The sequence below is a fragment of the Oryctolagus cuniculus genome, chromosome 14, assembly GCF_051225735.1.
Source record: "Oryctolagus cuniculus isolate XC-2025 breed Fujian yellow rabbit chromosome 14, ASM5122573v1, whole genome shotgun sequence".
Lineage (NCBI taxonomy): Eukaryota > Metazoa > Chordata > Mammalia > Lagomorpha > Leporidae > Oryctolagus > Oryctolagus cuniculus.
Window position 1 is genome coordinate 24705186 of NC_142880.1, and position 18643 is coordinate 24723828.

The following is an 18643-nucleotide window of genomic DNA, read 5'->3' on the forward strand; positions in this document are numbered from 1 at the left end:
TGAAAGTCAATGTGACATTACCTATAAAAATTAGAATGCAGAAGCTCTTAAAATACAGTATTTACACTTCTAGGAATCATGACCATTGCATGACTTGTACATTTACATGAACACGTTTGCAGATTATATATTGCAACAGAAGATATAATATAGTATGGATGCAGTTCATACTCAACCAGCCCAAACAGGAATCCTTGGGTTCCACTGAACAGAATTGGCAATCTAGTTTTCCATATCATGGTAAACGGCCACAGTTGGTCAAGTCAAATACCAAGGACTCACTATTCATTCCTCCTTCACAGCAAGTCCAATAAAGAATCTTATCTTTTTCTTCTTAAACACATTGAAATTCAGTCATCCTTTGGATCTCTACTGCTACCACCTCGGTCTCAGCCACCTTCATCCCTCACCTGGCCTTTAGAGAAAAGCCTCCTGAGGGGATGCTGAGGTACAGTGGATTAAGCTGCTGCACGGTACACTTGAACCCCATATCAGAGTTCCACCTCTGCTTCCCATCTAGCTGTCTGCTAATGCTCCTGGGAAGCAACAAATGATGGAACAAGTACATGGGTTCCTATCACCCATGTCAGAGACTTGGATGGAGCTGCTGACTGCCCCTGGCTGTTGTGACATTTGAGTTGTGAATCAATGGATGCAAGATCCCTCTCTGTCTCTCCCTTGGTCATTCTGCCTTTCAACGGATAAATAAGTACAGTTTTACAAAAAAAAAATCATATCCTTAAAGAAATATATCTCGTGAGTGATATCTTCCCATTTACTCTTTTTAAAAATTTTTATTTAAAAAAAAGTAACAGATGTATGAGAATTATAAATATTTATGGGGTGCTATGTGATGTTTTATTACAGATATACAGAGTGAAATGTCCCAAATGATCCAGCAATCCCACTCCTGGGTATATATCAAAGGGAAATGAAATCCATCTGTTGAAGAGACATCTGCACTCCCGTGTTTTTTCTGCAGCACTACTCACAATAGTCAGAAAATGAAAATAACCTATGTGTGGATCTATTGATGAACAAATAAAGAAAACATGGCACATGCACAGTGAATTAGTACTCAGCCATCAAAAGGATGAAATTTTGCCATTTACACTTGCCTTTTGGAATCACAGAAGCCAAAATGATCATTTTAAAACACAAATAAGATCATGCACTGCCCTGTGTCAACTAGGCCATGACTTTGCATTGTCAAAGCAAAATCTAAATACCTCACTGGCATCAACCTGCCTCTCCAAGTTCATCTCGTGCCACACTCTCTTGTGCTTTGACTATGATGGCCAAAATTGACAATTCCCAAAACCTACCAAGCTCTTCCCTACTACGAAGCCCTTAATCACATTCTTCTCCAGCCTGGAAAGTAAACTCGAAAGCTGGTTCCTCATTACCAACTAATTACTAAAGTACTGCCTTGGCCCACCTGTATACCCTTATGTGTACTTCATACTACTTGTTCCCTTCATCCACTCATCTCATTCATCAGGTACCTTGTGTGCTGAATTGTGTATCTATTCCCATGCAGATGGCATGAACTGTTTTCTTGCTGTATCTCAGCTCCATACCAACAAATGTTCAGTGTATGAATGGCAGTATAACAGCAACTCGAGTTTTTCCTTTAATTTGTCACAGATAAGCTATTGTTTGAGTTATGAGTCAATGTATTTGGAGAGGAAATTTTACAGATCAGTCAACTGCCTTATCTAATCTATTTCAATAATCTATTTAAGTAACCAAAAAGGTCAGTTTTATCAAGAATTCAGTGACAACCTGCACAGTGTAAAATAGCATACAAAAAGTGTATGATCTGGCTTCAACTATCTCCTTAGCTTTGTCTCTAGCCATCCACACAATTTAACCTATGGCCATTTCCACTGGGAAATATAAATTGTTCAAGTTGGCTGTAACACCAGGTGTACATAGCAAAAGAGGAAGCCAAAATAGCTCAAGATAGATCAGGCTGTTGTACTGGGAGAGATGTTTATGTTTTAGTTTACAGAGTCAGAGATTTTGAGCAAAGTTCCTGTGTTTACTTTAAAAACAAGTAGGACACATGATTTTAACATGAAAGGCAAGGGCCGAGACACAGCACAAAGATTACCAGCTAAATGCTATGAAGCCCAGAACATTTTCATTATCAGAGGATCAGGATCTCATTTTCTTGTATGGCAGATTAAAATTTAGATTTCCATTACCATTCAGATTTTAAGAGTGATGTACTAAAGCCGATGCTGCAATATTTGACTAGTTTTTAAAACTAACCCCAGTGAGACATGGTTAAGTTTTCTTTATGCAGTCTTGTTCAATCTTGGATAGTGTACCTGAACCTACATGAGCATTCTTTCCACTGATAACATACTCTCCTTGTCTTAGTCATTCCAAACTCAGCCATATTTTATAAACTCCCTCTATTCATCCAACTACTTGCATATTCGATTCTCATTTCTAATATGAACTCTACTTACCTAATAAATCCAGAACAGCAAAAACCATGCTGCATAGTAGATACATGTTATTGAGAATATTTAACAATTTTTAAACATGCTATTTCAGAATAGTTTTAAGCTAAAACAAAAATATGGCACAGTGATACAAGAGTTCTCATATATCCCTCACCCATTTCCCCTATTAATATCTCACATTAATATCTTTTCTCCATTTCTTCCAATTCTATAAATGAGAAAATGATCTAGAGATTACCACCTTACTTTTTAATATTAATACAAAAATATAGCACTCTTAACTTTTTAAAAAATAATGTCTAAAGAGCAGCAAGTTCTAATTCTCCATTCTCTCCTTACTGTAAACTTTTCTCCAGTGACAACCTCTGACAGCTTCTAAATTTGTAATCATCTGACTTTGTTCTTAATTACTTCAATATTTGCTATTAAACATCCCAGGAAGAACATGAAAACTTTTAAGGACTGCTTTCACTAGCACATTCCTCTAGCTCTATGATTTTTGTTTTTCCTATTAAAATTTATTCTTTGAAAACTAACTTAGATAATCAAGTCTTCTGAGTCTTGGGATAATGCACTTCTTCATCTAACCAGAGCAACACTACATGCCGCTCTAAAGTTTTGTGGCTCTAACCACAGTCCAGTTGGGCTGGCCTCAGTTCTCAGGAAATGTCCTCCCTACAAGTGTCACCTCTCTTCATTGTTTCAAAACAAGAGCAAAAACACCCAGGGTGCAGAGCACAGGTAACAAAAGTACAAAAAGAAATACTACAGCTCTCAAAACCCCAGGGAGGTCACACCACCAGTAAAGGACAGATCATCATCTCTTCTTGGAGAACCAGAATCAGAGGATTAAAAACTGGGAGAACCACAGAAGCAATGAACAATACACAATCCGCCATTAATCTCCTACCTCACATGATTCACGTAACCAACAAAGCAGTGAGCAGTGGCTGAGACTCAGATCCTCACCCTACAGTACGAGTGAACTGCAATATAGAGTTAACTTCCTCATTTGCCTCTTCTTGAGATAAAAACCAAACAAAAGCACAACAGAAACTTACCTTCAAAAATGGATCCCAAATGATATTGTCCACTGAAAAACTGTGGCAATGAAAATACGAGTGCTCCCAGTCCTATCATAAAGGATGCAAATGCCAGCCACCTGGGCTTGTGTCCTCTCTCACCAATGAATGAGACAAATAAAGACAACACACAGAATGAGATATCATAGCTTGACGATATCAGGCCCGTAAGAGAACTCTTCATTTCATAGCGCTTCTCAATCGTGGAAATGCTAATATTTACGAGGCCATTTACCACAATACCTAAAAGAAAGCAAAGGAAATGCATATGCATTATTACAACTTTATCATATACATTACTATTCTTAACCAATGCATTGGGGCCAGCATTGCAGTGCAGTTGGTCAGGCCTTCACCTGCAATGCTGGCATCCCATATGAGCATTGGTTTGAGTCCCAGCTGATCCACTTTTAGATCACCTTCCTACTAATGCACCTGGGAAATCAGCAGTAGATGGCCCCAGTACTTGGGCCCCTGCAATCCACATGGGATGGAGCTCCTGGCTTTGGCCTGGCCCAGCCCTGGCTGTTGTGGCCATTTGGGGAGTGTGCCTATGTGTATCCCTCCCTCTCTCTCTGTATTTCTATCTTGCAAATAAGTAAATAATTTTTTTTAATGTGCTAAAGTTTGGTTTTCTGTTTGCTTAGTTTTAAATGTGCCCATTTTAAAACTTTCAAAGTTCAGCAACTCAAACATACTTCCTTGAAAATCAGTTTGTTTTTTAAATTATTTATTTGTTAATTTCCAGGTGTTCGACAAAACTGATGATTGCCACATACTAAACTGTAGTTAACTGGCCTTACTTTACTTCTCTTTAAATGACAAACACAAAGTCAGACTCATACAGTCCCAGGAAGTCAGTTTGCTGAACAGATTTCAAGTGTAGTGTACTCCTGTGCACCTCACTGGGAAGAGTACAAAAGGTACTAGTTCAGTTATGCTCAATTGCTCCCCAAGTTACCTAATCCTTAAGCATACTTATCTATTACAAGAGACCATCTTAACTTAGTCTCAACAAGGGAGAAATTGAGTCATCAACCTTTTCTTAGCCTAAGACATCTTTTTTTCTAACAGTCTTATAGTGTTATCATTTAAAAGTTTTGAGCAAAAATAAACTAAGTTTTATTTCAACCACTCACATTCTAAATCACAAAGTAAAAGGGAGGGTCAAGTATTTGACACAGGGGTTAAGATACAATTTAGGAGACCGGCGCTGTAGCACAGCAAGTTAAAGCCCTGGTCATCAGTGCTGGCATCTCATATGGATGCCGGTTCAAGTCCCAGCTGCTCCACTCCTGATGCAGCCAAGTCCTTGGGCCCCTCTACCCACGTGGGAGACCCGGAAGAAGCTCCTGCCTCCTGGCTTCAGCTCAGCTCAGCTCTAACTGTTGCAGCCATTGGGGAGTGAACCAGCAGATGGAAGATCTCTCTCTCTCTCTCTTTGGCTCCACATCTCTCTGTTAACTGGGTCTTTCAAGTAAATAAAATAAATCTTCAAAAAAAAAAAAAAAAAGCACCATTTGGGACACCAGCATCCTCTGTCAGAATGCCTGGATTCAAGTCTCTGCTATTCTTCCTTTCCAGTGTCCTGCTAATATGCACCCAGGGAGGCAGCAAAGTGATGACTCAAGTACTTGGGTCCCTATAATTCAAGTGGATGAATCCAGGTGTTAAAGCATTTGGGGTGTGAATCAGCAAATGGAAACTCACTTTCTCTTTCTCTCTCCCTGTCATTTGCCTTTCAAATAAATAGGTAAATAAATAAATAAATAATCTCTTTAAATAAACCTCTTCAAACAAAAGGTAAAAGAAAAAATACATATTTCATTTGCTTATTATAATTATAATGAAGGTTTAATAGAAGCTAAACAGGAGAGACTGAAAATCCAATTTGGATGGATCTCAAAATGTCCTGTCTACATATAAATAACACAGGAGTTTAAAACAAGGGTATTAACTGAAAATACAATGCCTATAAGCAAATTTTCACTGGTTTTTCCTCTTACTTGAGGCACTATGAATTGTTTTCACTCTTTAGTTGAGTACAATTCTACACATTGCATGATCACTACAGTTTCTTTAACTGTTGCTTTATCAAGACTGTAATGGAAAATATATTTCAATAAAATTGATATAGCAATTTTTAAAAGACATAACATGATTTTTGCTTTTATGCCAATATAGTAACACTATAAACCAATTTAGAATTCCTGAAATTTCAAGGTAAACATAAAGGGCCCAGGAATGACACTTTTATAAGGAGATAAATTTATCTGATAACATGAAAATCTTTCCATCCAAAAAAAAAAAATCAATTTCCCAACACACCTGACACACTGATTAAAAATCAGTCATAAGGAATCATTGCCTTGATGGTAAAACTTCCTTTTGAAAAACTTGAATTTGAAGTTCCCCTGGGAGAATAGCATTATAATCCTATGAATTCCAAAGTGAATTCTAAGTTATGCACCTCCCAAGAACACTGCTTTAAAATTTTTTTTAAAAAACCATGAAATACCAAAAATCACATCTCTCTATTGTTAATGCATGAAGATAGGAAGTACTTTGGGAAATTAAGTGCTAAGAGAAACCTATTTTGTCTTTGAGAAACGCCAGCTTAAATAAAATAAATGCATTTGATGTGTTTTTGTTTTTCTTCCAAAAGATATCTATTAATACATAGTGGAAATAGTCTTCCCAAGGACTCTGAGAAACAGGGCAACAGTATTTTGCAGTCATTCAAACTTGACCTGAAATATGAATTAAGTGATCCGTCACTTTTATCTGAAATTATGCTTGCTTAATTGGTAACCTCCCAGTAGACTCCGCTCCAAGCTAAACCCGTGACTTTTTCTATGAATGCCAATTATGTTTGACAAGGAAACGATATTTTCTGTTGAATATAAAACGACATGTTCTGGAATAATATATACATTTCAGAGTAAACTGTATGATAAAAAACATTTTTAATTCAGTGTCCAACTTTCTGCATTTCATAAGCTTTGAACACTAAGATGCCTCACTGTCACTCATCTTAGACAACTGACATCAAGGCGGAACCTGCAGAACACTGACCTTCAGCAGGAAGTACTTACCTAACACAACACTAGCAAAGCTGGGAGAGCTTGGTGCCTTGGGCAGCACTAAGAACAGGAAGTATCTACTTTGATTTCCTTTTTTATCAACTTAAGACTGGCTTACTTTCATATGAACTTCATTTTTTTTTTTAAAAAAAAGCAATTTCCAACCCTTCCCCCCAAATATTCCTTGGGTTGCAATTCTCCCAGGCAATCCTTGATTGTTTATTTACAACATATTTTGAGACGGTGACTCAAGGGACCTGAAGCATCAAACCTAACCAAAGTCAAAGGAAGCCCTGGGCGGGCGAGACCCCACGTGCAGCGCGCCTCAGTGGGTCCCCTGCACCCACTGCCCTCTCTTCCATCCCGGCTCTTACCGCAAAGAGAGCCGTCTCCCTGCACCGCATCCCTCTCTCCCGCAAACTCAGCGTAGACTGAGGAATCCCCAGGGCCAGGGCGCGTAAACCTCGACTTGATCCGTCAACTCCCGGGAGAACAGACAAGAGGAGATCGTGGAATAAACAGGTCCCGGCCCACTCCCGTAGCCCGGGCGCGCGAAGGCGGCTCCCTCACCCCCTCCGCCTTCCCTTTCGGAACCGGGGATGCGGGCGTCCCTTTCACACCTCAGATTTTTAAGTAGTTTTTTCCCCCCACCCTCCGTTGCCAATTCATGAATGGGTGAGTCCTTCTGAAATACCTCCAGAAACGACAACCATAATAATAACAATGATAATGATAAAACCCGCAGAAAAAGGCTCAGCAGGCTCGCGGCCGCTGGAACGCACTCGCTGCCCCAGGTGTCCGGCTCCCCGCGGACAGATTCCTGTCATCCCGCCCCGGAGCGAGGACCGCCGCGCGCTACACTGAGGCGGCCGGCGGCGGAGGACGGGCTGGCCCCGCAAGTTTGTAAAACGCGCGGTCACCGGCGGGCGGCGGGCTGCTGGGCGTGGGTCCCCCTCGCACCTGGCGCGGGGCGCGGGGCTTTTACCTTGCGTGAGGGCCAACAGGCAGTAGTGGAGCAGGAAGCCGCGGGGCGTGTTGCAGCGCTGGAGACACCGAGGGTGGAAGTTCCTCCACCCGCACGGCCCCTCCTCAAACTCGGACCGCGACGGTGGCCCCGGCGGTTCCGCCGAGGCTGGGGGCGCCTCCGGGGACTTGGGCTCCTCCTGCGGCCGCGACTCGGCTCCCTGGGCGTCGGAGGACGCGACGGAGACCTGCACCTGGGAGGGCGACGGCGACAGGCGACGCGACGTGTCGGGGCTGCAGGGGACGAAGGCCGGGTTCTCGATGCCTTGGGCGCCCTTCATGATCAGGTTGGCTTCTCCCGACTCCGGCGCCGCGGAGGCGCGGGGCAGTCAGGTTCCTCTCTGGCTCCGCCCCCGGGCAGGTGACAGCGCCCCCGTGCGGGAGGACGCCCGCCCGCCTCCTTGCCCCCGGACGCCGCCGCCCTGGGCCTGCGGCCGCAGTTCGCGGTTCCTCACCTGTGGCCTCTGGGGCCGGCTGGAATGCAGGACTGAGCGTGTGCGGCCCCCGGCGGCTCCCGGGCGACCCGCGGAGAGTCCGCAGTGCCCCGCCGGCGCCGCCGGGGCTGGGAGCGGAGAGGGCGGGAGTCTGCGGCCCCAGGCCCTCCACCGCCCCCAGGGTGCTGACAGGGACGCTGGTAGACACAGTAGGAGTCCGTAGGCCTGTGGAGACCACAGCCTGAATATCCTTGCTCTGCCGCTGGCCAACGCGGCCTGAGGCTGGACGCCAACAAGAGTCCAGCAGCCGCATGTGTCCTGCTTTGGATTCCATGAACTTCAGGATGACTGATGTGTCAGCCGCCCCGCACTCCACCCCCGCATCACAGGGTAACCGTCATTAACATCATAGCAGAGCCACGTGTGTTGGTGGAACAGAAACTGAAGGCATAGACATGAAGAAACCTGAGAAGCACGTATGGGACCTTCTCTCTGCTGCATATCTGAATCAGCCATGCTGCCGAGGGTCTGGTCCAGGCAGCTTCCCATCCAGCCTTTTGCTACTGCTCCTCCTGGGAGGCAGCAGGGGATGGCTCAGGTAGGTGGGGGCCCTACCCCCCACTGGAGACTTAATTGGATTCCTGGATCCTGGCTTCAACCTGGCCTCACTGGCTTTGCAGCGTTTAGGGAGTGAACCAGCAGATGGAAGATAACTCTTCTCTCTTTCTGTCTCTCCGCTTTTCCAATGGATAAAAAATAAACTTTAAAAAATAAGATCACCAGCACTTTTAGCTATGTAAATAGTTTCTACCTGTGAAACTAATACGAAAAACACCAAAGAAATTCACACTATTGTGTGATGGCAGATTCATTCATTCATTCACAGCTGTTCTAGGCTCTTGGGGCACAGGAGTGAGCAAGCACCCACAAATGTCCCTCTCCTTATAATGTTTTCATTCCCATAAGAGACAAATAATAAGTAATGGCACATAATAGGATAAACAAGTACTGTTAGCTAAAACTTTTATTTCGATTTTATATAATGCTGTGTTTACTGGATTGAGGGGTTGAGACATAAAATATATGTCTTACTTTTCAGATACACATTCTGTTTTCTGTTCCGTCAAAGTCAAGAAAAACAAAGTTTTGACAGGCCTAGAACATGGGGAAGGAGTAGAAATAGAAACATATTGAAATGTCTGCTGTTTGCCTGTTAGGACTTATAAGAGCAGTAGCTGTTACCTACGTCTGTCATCCATTGAAGAAACCACATCCTAGAGAGGATCAGAATCTAAGTCTTGGAGCTAAACAGTGTTTTGCCACTCATTTAGGATTTTATCTCTGTTGCCTCAGCCACGCATCCTCCCTGGATTTGCCTTTTCTGTTTGTATAATTACTTCAGCATTATTGCATAGCAATTCTGAGATCCCAAAACTTGGATTTCCCTGCTGCTTACAAGATTCAGAGGACTGCTGCTCTGAACACTTCAGACTTTGGAGGTATCCAAATTAAGTGTAGTGTGTAATCCTCCTAGGCCTTCTTTTGAAAGAAATGGACTCAGAGTAGGTATCTAAATACGTAAACAGCCATGACCACCATTTAACCTATGGTCTTTAGCAATTTACCCAACCTGCAAGTTTTGCTTTAATGAGATGTAGTTACCAAAAAAACCCCACCGGAAGGTTATTTTGCAGCTTTGAATTAATGAATTCAAACTATACTATCAAACTCAGAGCAGTATAATCATGAGATGGGTAAATTCACTAACATCAATGAGAAAGCTCCACTCTTAAGAGTGCTGGAGAGTAGAACCCCGTTGAAGGATGAGCAAAATGCTATTGCTGCATCTTAAATACATCCTGCTCTTACTGAAGCTATTGCCAACACCACTTTCCTGTTCTCTTACATGCTTTGTGCTGCAACGATGGAAGGAAGAGGGTTCAAGTTTGCAGCAAAGACAAAGAAAAAAATACTGGGTAGTTTATGTCCCTGTCATTTTAAAAATTAATTCTTTGCTCAATCTGAGGTTAATCTATCTCTAATAAGCATAGTGAAAATGCCATATTAAAATTCAGAATATAATTGGTAAATTCTTTTAGTGGATTTCAGGTGCTATATTTTTAAAATAAAGGGAATGGGAGAAAATGGTCTCCAAATTTGATAGCACAGCTCTGACACTGTACAAGGGCAGGTGTCCCTGCCTATGATACGATTTCCTGGGATGTGCAGTGGTCTTCTCGACAGGAACTGGAGGGACCAGGGTAAAGGGCTCTAGTGGCAACAGCCATCACGATGATCCCACTGACACCCCCTGCTCTAATTCCATGTTAGAAGCAATCTTATTGTACTTTGGCCTTCCATGTTGAAAAGTCTACTGGATAAAAATGTTCTGATATGCCTATGTTGAGTGTTTTATAATTTTGCCTTCTGTGTGCTTTTAAGACTTATTCATTCCCTTCAATTTCACATTGAATGTGAGTCTTTTAACAGTGTGAAACTGTGAGTCTTGTAAAATACTAAAATTACAGGGTTCTTGACAGTGCCTGAAAGCAAATGTAGCCAATTGTAGATATTGTTAAGATTAATATAAAAATCCCAGTATTATGGGTGAGCATTTGGCCTAGGGGTTAAGTATTTTTACAGCTTTACAGGTGGTCGAAGCTGAGGAAATTATGTTACCAAAATCATGGGACCACTTGGTTTCACCATACATTTTTTAAATATCTTTTTTCACTTGTATACTATCATTGATATAAGTGCAACAGGTTTAATAAATCACTGCACACATTACACCCTGTTCTGCCACTAGGTATTCTAGGTTAGTCAGTTATCCATGAACACTTAGCTAGGTAACATAAAGAATCCTGTAGCTGTTGTGGGGCCTGGCTAATATGCTGGGCTAAGTGACTCGAGGCAGCAGGCAGATCTCTCAAACTGCCTTCTCCTTTAGCTGGTATAGTGGAAAAGTTTACTAGGGTCATTTCCTACCAATGGTAGTTTCCTGAAAAAGATAGGAGGAGAACAGAAGAATAAACAGGAAAAGCATGTCAATTGGGAAATGCAATAGACCTAATATCTCTCTTTAGGGAGAAGTTTATGGCGAAAGCAAAAGTATTGCTTATCTGTTAACCTTTTGAAGATAAACTTGAGATATCAGTTGGCTCACAAGAGTAGGCAGAATTATCTTCTGGGTGTACCTGTGAAAACTCAGAGGTAGAGGTTTAATTCTTGACAGATTTCTCTACAGCTAGAAATTCCCTTTAATTTAACTTCAATCAGTGCTAAGTAGCAGCTGAGTCCATTCAATTTAGGCTACAATTGGTCAGAGGGGAATCCCACCAAGCTTCCAACAAAACCAGACATTCTGGGAAGATTGTTTGCCATGATTTTTGGAATCTGGTGCCATAAGATTCTTGCTGCCATATTCTGTCAGAGCCTTGTGTACCTGGCCTAGGTTAAGAATTGCTTTATTTGATCTTTTGTATCTGAATCCAAAAGGATATCAGAGGTGAGGAAGGGCATCCTACATATACTATCTCAAAAGGCCTAAACTGTAACAAAGTCTTGGCTGCCTTTTTATCCTGAAGAGAGATATGTACACAAGCAATAACTTGAACCAGGATTTTGAGGTCTCTTTGCATTGCTTGGTCAGAGTCCTTTTAAGATAATTGTTTCAGGCTGGTGTTGCAGCTGAGTTAAGCCGCTGCTTGCAATGCCAGCATCGCACTTCTGAGTGCTGGTTTGAGTATTGCTTCTAATCCAGCTTCCTGCTAATGAGCCTGCGAAGGCAGTAGATGATGGCCCGTGTGTGTGTAGTAAAAGGAAAGTGTATTTGGAGTCTGTATAAATGTTGGCTGTATTGCCATACTTCAGTTTTAAGGCTGTAGTCAAAGTGATGAGGCCTTCCATCCGATGGTTCACTCCCCAACTGGCCGCAACAGCCAGAGCCCAAGGACTTGGGCCGTCATCTACTGCTTTCCCAGATCCATAGTTGGATCAGAAGTGGAGCAGCCGGGTCTTGAACCAGCGCCCATATGGATGCCAGCACTGCAGGCCAGGGCATTAGCCCACTGTGCCACAGTGCCAGCCCCCTTCCCTCTATCATTAAACACCCTAAATGCTGCAAGTGGAATCTTTCCCATAGGAGTTTGGGGTCCAATTGCCAGTTTCTGAGATTTCCTTTCAGTATCTGGGGTAACTGATGAAATGGGTTCTGAGTAAGAGCTATCTTTCAGGAATGCTATGGTCTACGCTAATATATCTTTTTAAGCCCTTATCAGCCACCTTGAAATAAGGCTGAATTCTCTTCCTTGTCTTGTGTTGTCTTCCAAACTTTGTCTTAATTTTCAGGCTTGATGATATATTTTGATATATTTTTTTTTCATCCCAGAAACTAAGATAATAACCATACGGTCTCAATGCCCTAAATCCTGAGGCCTCTTTGATAATTCCTATTAGGATCCATTTGTAGGACTTCCATGGCACCCACAGCATATTGGTAAGGATGTTGAGCTACCAGAGAGTCAGCATTGGCTTGATATTCAGCCCATAGTTACTGCTTTTCTTCAAGGACATGATAAATGGGACAGGTTAGAGTGTAAGTCACACCCAAGTCAAGTGAAAGCACATAGTCACACCTGAAATTCCTTAGTAAGTCTGGTCTGGGCTTCTGACAACCTCGCTGGCTTTTGTCTCATTGATTTAAGTCAGTCATGTCCTCTATCCAAGGACAAGACTTACATGTGCCACTTAGCAGTGCCATTTAGCAATGAGTGATTCCAGCCATGCTACCCTCCAGCAGAGGGAGATGGTCAGATTGTACAGTGGAGGCAGTGGGCTACTAGCGGGTGAAAGAGGAACAGGGTAAGGGTTCCACACACTCTGAGAATAGTTACAGCAGTGGGACAAGGTGAGCTTGAGGCAGTTGAGCCCTGGGTGTTGGAGGACCCCTGCTGTTAATCTTCTGCTCTTTTGAATCTGTTAACTCTAGGAGGGCATGGGCATAACAAAGACTACAGCTACCCTAAGGGTGGAAATGCACCATGGCTTGGATATAAGGAGTTTGCGACCATTTTTGTTATCTTTGACAGAACATGTCAAGTGGAATGATAGCATTAAACTCAACAGTCCCATTTGGTGGCCAAGTTTCCCTGATCTCCAACCTATAATATGATCAGGAAGTGTTGCAAAAGAAAGTAATTTTTTTTTGGTTTAGAACAACTAGTCTAAAGGCGTCACAATTTTTGAGGAAACAACCTAGGGGTGAGTCCATGAGATGGGGAATTTCCTGTGGTTGAAAAGGCCTCTTCGTGGCCTAGGGGGAAAAATAAGATGGGGAACAGAGCAAGTCACGGTTGTATGACTGTGGCCCTGTCGGTGGACTGGGCAGATTTGGCATCCCAGGATCTCCTTTGCTCCTTTTGGTGCCCTGAGCATATCCAGGGGGATCTCCCTATGGACCAATTCAGACCAATTTTCCAGATTGCAAATGTGATCTGTGGCCAGCGCCACAGCTCACTAGGCTAATCCTCCACCTGCGGCACCGGCACCCCGGGTTCTAGTCCCAGTTGGGGCTGGATTCTGTCCCAGTTGCTCCTCTTCCAGTCCAGCTCTCTGCTGTGGCCCAGGAGTGCAGTGGAGGATGGCTCAAGTGCTTGGGCCCTGCACCCACACGGGAGAACATGAGGAAGCACCTGACTCCTGGCTTCAGATCGGTGCAGCGCACCGGCCATGGTGGCCATTTGGGGGGTGAACCAATGGAAAAAGGAAGACCTTTCTCTCTCTCTCTCCCTCTCTCTCTCTCTGTCTAACTCTGCCTATCAAAAAAAAAAAAAAAATGTGATCTGTGATGGTTCCATGTCCTAAGGCCTCTTCCTTTTTCCCAGACATCACAGCTCTTGGAACTTTCCACATGTGTGTGGGAGGGTTGGTCATGAGGGACTTTAGGCCTCATTTTTAATGTCTCTAGGATGCTTGTTACCTCATGCTCAGCCCATAGCAGTTCAGGATGACTTTTAAAATAATCCTGAAAGTTATCAATGGAAGAGGGGGCATAGGGTCCTTCTTTCAAAGAATATGGAAAAACTCTTGAAGAGAGTTGTCCTTAAAACCCCTTTCAGTCATGTCCCTGGATTACATCCTGACCCGTCATTCTGGGCATTGCCATGGCTAAGGGAGATGACAACACTATAGCGACAAAGGAAACAGAATCGCAAAGTAAGTGAGGGGGTGTCATGGTCATATAGATGTCTGAGCCAAGAATGTGAGGGCGGCCATATGCCAGCAGGTTTCCTATGGAGAGAGCAAGTTTTCTAGGGGATCAGAGGATGTCAGAATTTATTATGTAGACAAAGGCTTGCTGCACAAAGACCAACACCTCATTGTAATGGAGACAAAATATGTGATGGGGCACTCTTCCTTCAAGAGCAAAAATTCTGAATTACAAGGCATAAATGAAAGAGGCAGTACATAAAGTCCATGGCTAGATGGCAAGAGAAACAAGGAAGACTTTGGGTACTTCATGGCCTGGAAGCAATGGGAGCAATGCCAGCTACTGTTACAAACCTTCTCCATGAAGAACCTACAAGTGTCTGATCTGCTTGGTGTCAGAATTCAGTCTCCCCATCTCCAGCAGTTGCTGGAGGGGGCAGACATGATTGGGTTAAGAGGAGTTGGTCTGTGGTGGGTTGGCATGGAGCAAAGGAGAGAAAGGCAGATGGAACTAAGACACTCGAGTGAAAAAGAGTCAACAGTTGGGAGAAAGACTCACCAGCCTCTGGCTGGGCCTCCAGTTCTTGCTTCGGCTTCCTCCTCATTGACTTACAACTGATATTGAAGGGCAGCTGATCCAGATTCTTGTTTCTGCTGCAAGAAAGGATTTAAGGATGAAAGGTAGGTAACGTTCAGCAAAGGAACAAGATTTATCTGCACTCAAGGTGAAAATACACATCCAAGAGGGTGTATGAGTCTGTTCAAGAAATGGCTTCACTAAATGAGGTCCAGGTCCTTCCCTCTATATGATCTGACATGGTGTCTGATGCATGATGAAGTCAGGATTTTCAACCATAGTTATTTTATTATAATGACTTTTTTTTTTTGACAGGCAGAGTGGACAGAGAGAGACAGAGAGAAAGGTCTTCCTTTGCCGTTGGTTCACCCTCCAATGGCCGCTGCGGCCGGCGCGCTGTGGCCGGCGCACTGCGTTGTTCCGAAGGCAGGAGCCAGGTGCTTCTCCTGGTCTCCCATGGGGTACAGGGCCTAAGCACTTGGGCCATCCTCCACTGCACTCCCTGGCCACAGCAGAGAGCTGGCCTGGAAGAGGGGCAACTGGGACTAGAACCTGGTGTGCCGGCACCGCAAGGCGGAGGATTAGCCTATTGAGCCACGGCGCCGGCCTTTATTATAATGACTTTATAATTAACTAAAGATCCTCACAGGGTTGTGACCAGTAGCCACAATGATTATTAGGGGGCAAGCACATATTCCAAATGGTGGTTTTTTGGAAGCTGTGGTTTTCCACTGTATAGGAAGGGGGGTGGGTTTGGGCACTGCGGCAGGTTGCAGCACAAGTGAGGCTTCAGGGAGGAGCTAGTCACCTCAGCCCCTCCTTCCTAGCTGCCTCTGACTTGCATCCATTCCATAGGGAATACATAAGGCAGTGTCAGAATCGTGATGAAATGCCATCTTCACTGAACAGAGAGCTCACCACCCTGCGACACTTCATAGTCAACCACAACCACAGTTTACTAACCTGAAGTAGTGGGATGATGAAGGTCATTAACATTTAGATTTGTAGAACTGTAAAGCACATCAAGATGTCATTTGTCCCAGTCACTGGCTTGCAGGAATTTTGATGTTGAATCCATGCAAAAGCAATGCACACAGGCAGGGAAAAGGCCAATCACGGATAAGTTGAGAGAGGTAAATAAGGGATTTTCATGCATTTTTATAGTAACCTTTATTCAGTTTACAGGGACTTGGAAAAGTGTATGAAGTTGAGGGAGCTAATAAACTGCTATTAAATTGTAAAATAGTTTAGTTACACATACTACTTTTTAAAGATTTATTTATTTTTCTTGAAAGTCAGAGTTACACAGAGAGAGAAGGAGAGGCAGAGAGAGAGAGAAGTCTTCCATCTGCTGGTTCACTACCTAGTTGGCCGCAACAGCCAGAGCTGTGCCAATCCGAAACCAAGAGCCATGGACCTCCTCCGGGTCTCCCACGTGGGTGCAGGGGCCCAAGGACCTGAGCCATTCTCCACTGCTTTCTCAGGCCACAGCAGAGAGCTTGATCAGAAGAGGAGCAGCCAGGACTCGAACTGGCGCCCAGATGGGATGCTGGTACTGCAGGCAGCAGCTCCACCCACTATGCCACAGCGCCGGCCCCAGTTACACATACTATTAAGAGCTTTGGTGAATGTGATTCTAGGCAGTAGACATAAATTTTAAAAACATGTTACATTTCTACTTTATAATTACTTGTGCAAGTTCTCAGAATATGCTCCTAAATAACAAGGACAAGATTTCCTATCTCACCAAAGAGGCTTGTAAACAGAGAATTGCACGGAATCAACCATCTGTGCTTTGCAGAGTACTTATTTACTTGTTTGCAAGGCAGAGAGAGATCTTCAGTCTGCTGTTTAACTCCACAAATGCCCACAACAGCCAAGACTGGCCTGGGTTAAAGCCAAGAGTGAGCTGGGATCACAGTCTGGTTCTCCCATGTGGGTGGAACAGGTCAAAATACTCGAGACATCCCATGCTGGCTCCAAGGGTGTGCATCAGCAGCTGGAATCAGAGACGGAGCTGCAACTTGAACCTAGGCCCTCCACTATGAGACATGGGCATCTTAACCACTGCACCAAATGTGTGCTCCAACTATCTTCTGTTTGATTGGAGGGAAAAAAGCACAAAGATCCCCACACTCCAGCTTATGACAATTTACTAAAGTATTATAAGAAATTAAAGTTATAAACTCTTACTCCTGCAAGCTTTTAATTCTTATGATCTTTGGCTTAATAATTTGTTACAAAAATTTTTAAACGATTTATTTATTTATTTGAAAGGCAGAGTTATAGAGAGGGAGAGAGATATCTTTCAGCCTCTGATTCACTTCCCAAATGGTCACAATGACCAGGGGCTGGGTCAGGCCAAAGCCAGGAGACCAGAACTCCATCCTGGTCTTCAAGTACTCAGGCCATCTTCTGCTGCTTTCCCAAGCACACCTGGGAGAACTAGGCAGGAAGTGGCATCCTGGCTGTTCCAGGATTCCAACCAGCACCCATACAGGATGCTGACATTGTAAGAAGTGGTTTAACCCATTGTGCCACAATACCAGCTCCACAACAATTTTTTAAAGTATACAACATGGACAAAGAGGGGAAAAAAAGACTCGCATTGAAATCACAGCCACTGGGAAGATTTTGACTTCCAGTTCAGGTGATAGAACAGAAAACAACTTTAGCCTCCACCTGAAGAAGTAGGTATCAGATACGGAAGAGTAGTGACCCCGAAAGACAAGAAGTAACTAGGTGAGTAGTTTATGTCTTTGAGTTTTGTTGTTGTTGTTGTTGTTGTTGTTGTTGTTTTAAAAAAAAGGAGTCAGAACAGTGGGCAGGATGTAGGATTCACAGATCACAGAAAACGCAGGGCACTCTGAAATGCTAGAGCTGGAAATGCAAGGAGCCCAAAACAGTAAAATTTGCAGAGCAGAGTTCTGAAAAGGAGGGAAGATACAGTGTGTCCCCTCAAGTGCTCAGCAGAGTACATTTAGCACACGGATGTGAAGAAGCTACTACAGTCCAGGGAAGGAATCACTGAAATGAACTAGAAGGACAATGGCATCCCATCTCTTTGTGTCAAAAATTAAGGTGAAATAAAGAAGTTTTCAGACATTAGAAAACAGAAACTCTGAAACAATGCATCACCTGAGCAGCTACACAAGGGAAACAAGTCCTTAAGGCAGAAGGAAATTGATACAAGGTAGAAGCACTAATCTATGTAAAGGAAGTAAGAGTGCTGGAAATGAGGAGATGTAGATTATGTTCCCTGGATAGATAAGATTTTCCTTTAATTATTTCTGTCTTTTTGCAAGATAATTCACTGTGTAAATAAAAATAATTGTGGTGGGGTTTATAAAAGATGTATGTATAGGGGCCAGCATCGTGGCTCACTTCGTTGATCTTCCGCCTGCGGCGCTGGCATCCCATATGGGTGCCAGTTCTAGTCCTGGTTGCTCCTCTTCCAGTCCAGCTCTCTGCTGTGGCCCGGGAAGGCAGTGGAGGATGGCCCAAGTGCTTGGATCCCTGCACCCGCATGGGAGACCAGGAAGAAGCACCTGGCTCCTGGCTTCGGATTGGCACAGCACTGGTTGTGGCAGCCATCTGGGGAGTGAACCAATGGAAGGAAGACCTTTCTCTCTGTCTCTCTCTATCACTGTCTAACTCATATCTGTCAAAAAAAAAAAAAAAAAAAAGAAAGAAAGAAAAAAAAAGATGTACATAAAGTGTCTACTATGCTACAAAAAGCTGGAAAAAAAGAAATAGG

General features: G+C 43.5%; 2 protein-coding genes across 5 annotated transcripts in view; both read right to left on the bottom strand.

Moving 5' to 3' along the window:
- Positions 1 to 8072, bottom strand: part of SLCO4C1 (solute carrier organic anion transporter family member 4C1) — a 69134-nt gene extending 61062 nt beyond the window's left edge. The window contains exons 1-3 of one of the 4 annotated variants that reach the window (XM_070056886.2): positions 7628 to 7768; positions 7017 to 7123; positions 3539 to 3802 (exon numbers count right to left, since the gene is read on the bottom strand). In XM_070056886.2, the coding sequence (XP_069912987.1) occupies positions 3539 to 3743 (205 nt within the window). In that variant the 5' untranslated portion in view covers positions 3744 to 3802; positions 7017 to 7123; positions 7628 to 7768. Of the gene's footprint in view, positions 1 to 3538; positions 3803 to 3915; positions 3998 to 7016; positions 7124 to 7627 lie in introns of those variants that run through there. The other 3 variants (XR_016220558.1, XM_002713954.6, XM_089313067.1) reach the window with 3 other exon arrangements.
- Positions 8073 to 14214: 6142 nt separating this feature from the next.
- The window catches only part of LOC100357744 (solute carrier organic anion transporter family member 6A1), a 142525-nt gene continuing 138096 nt past the window's right edge, over positions 14215 to 18643 (bottom strand). The window contains exon 14 of the mRNA XM_089313354.1: positions 14215 to 14390. Within this exon, the coding sequence (XP_089169480.1) occupies positions 14215 to 14390 (176 nt within the window). The remainder of the gene's footprint in view (positions 14391 to 18643) is intronic.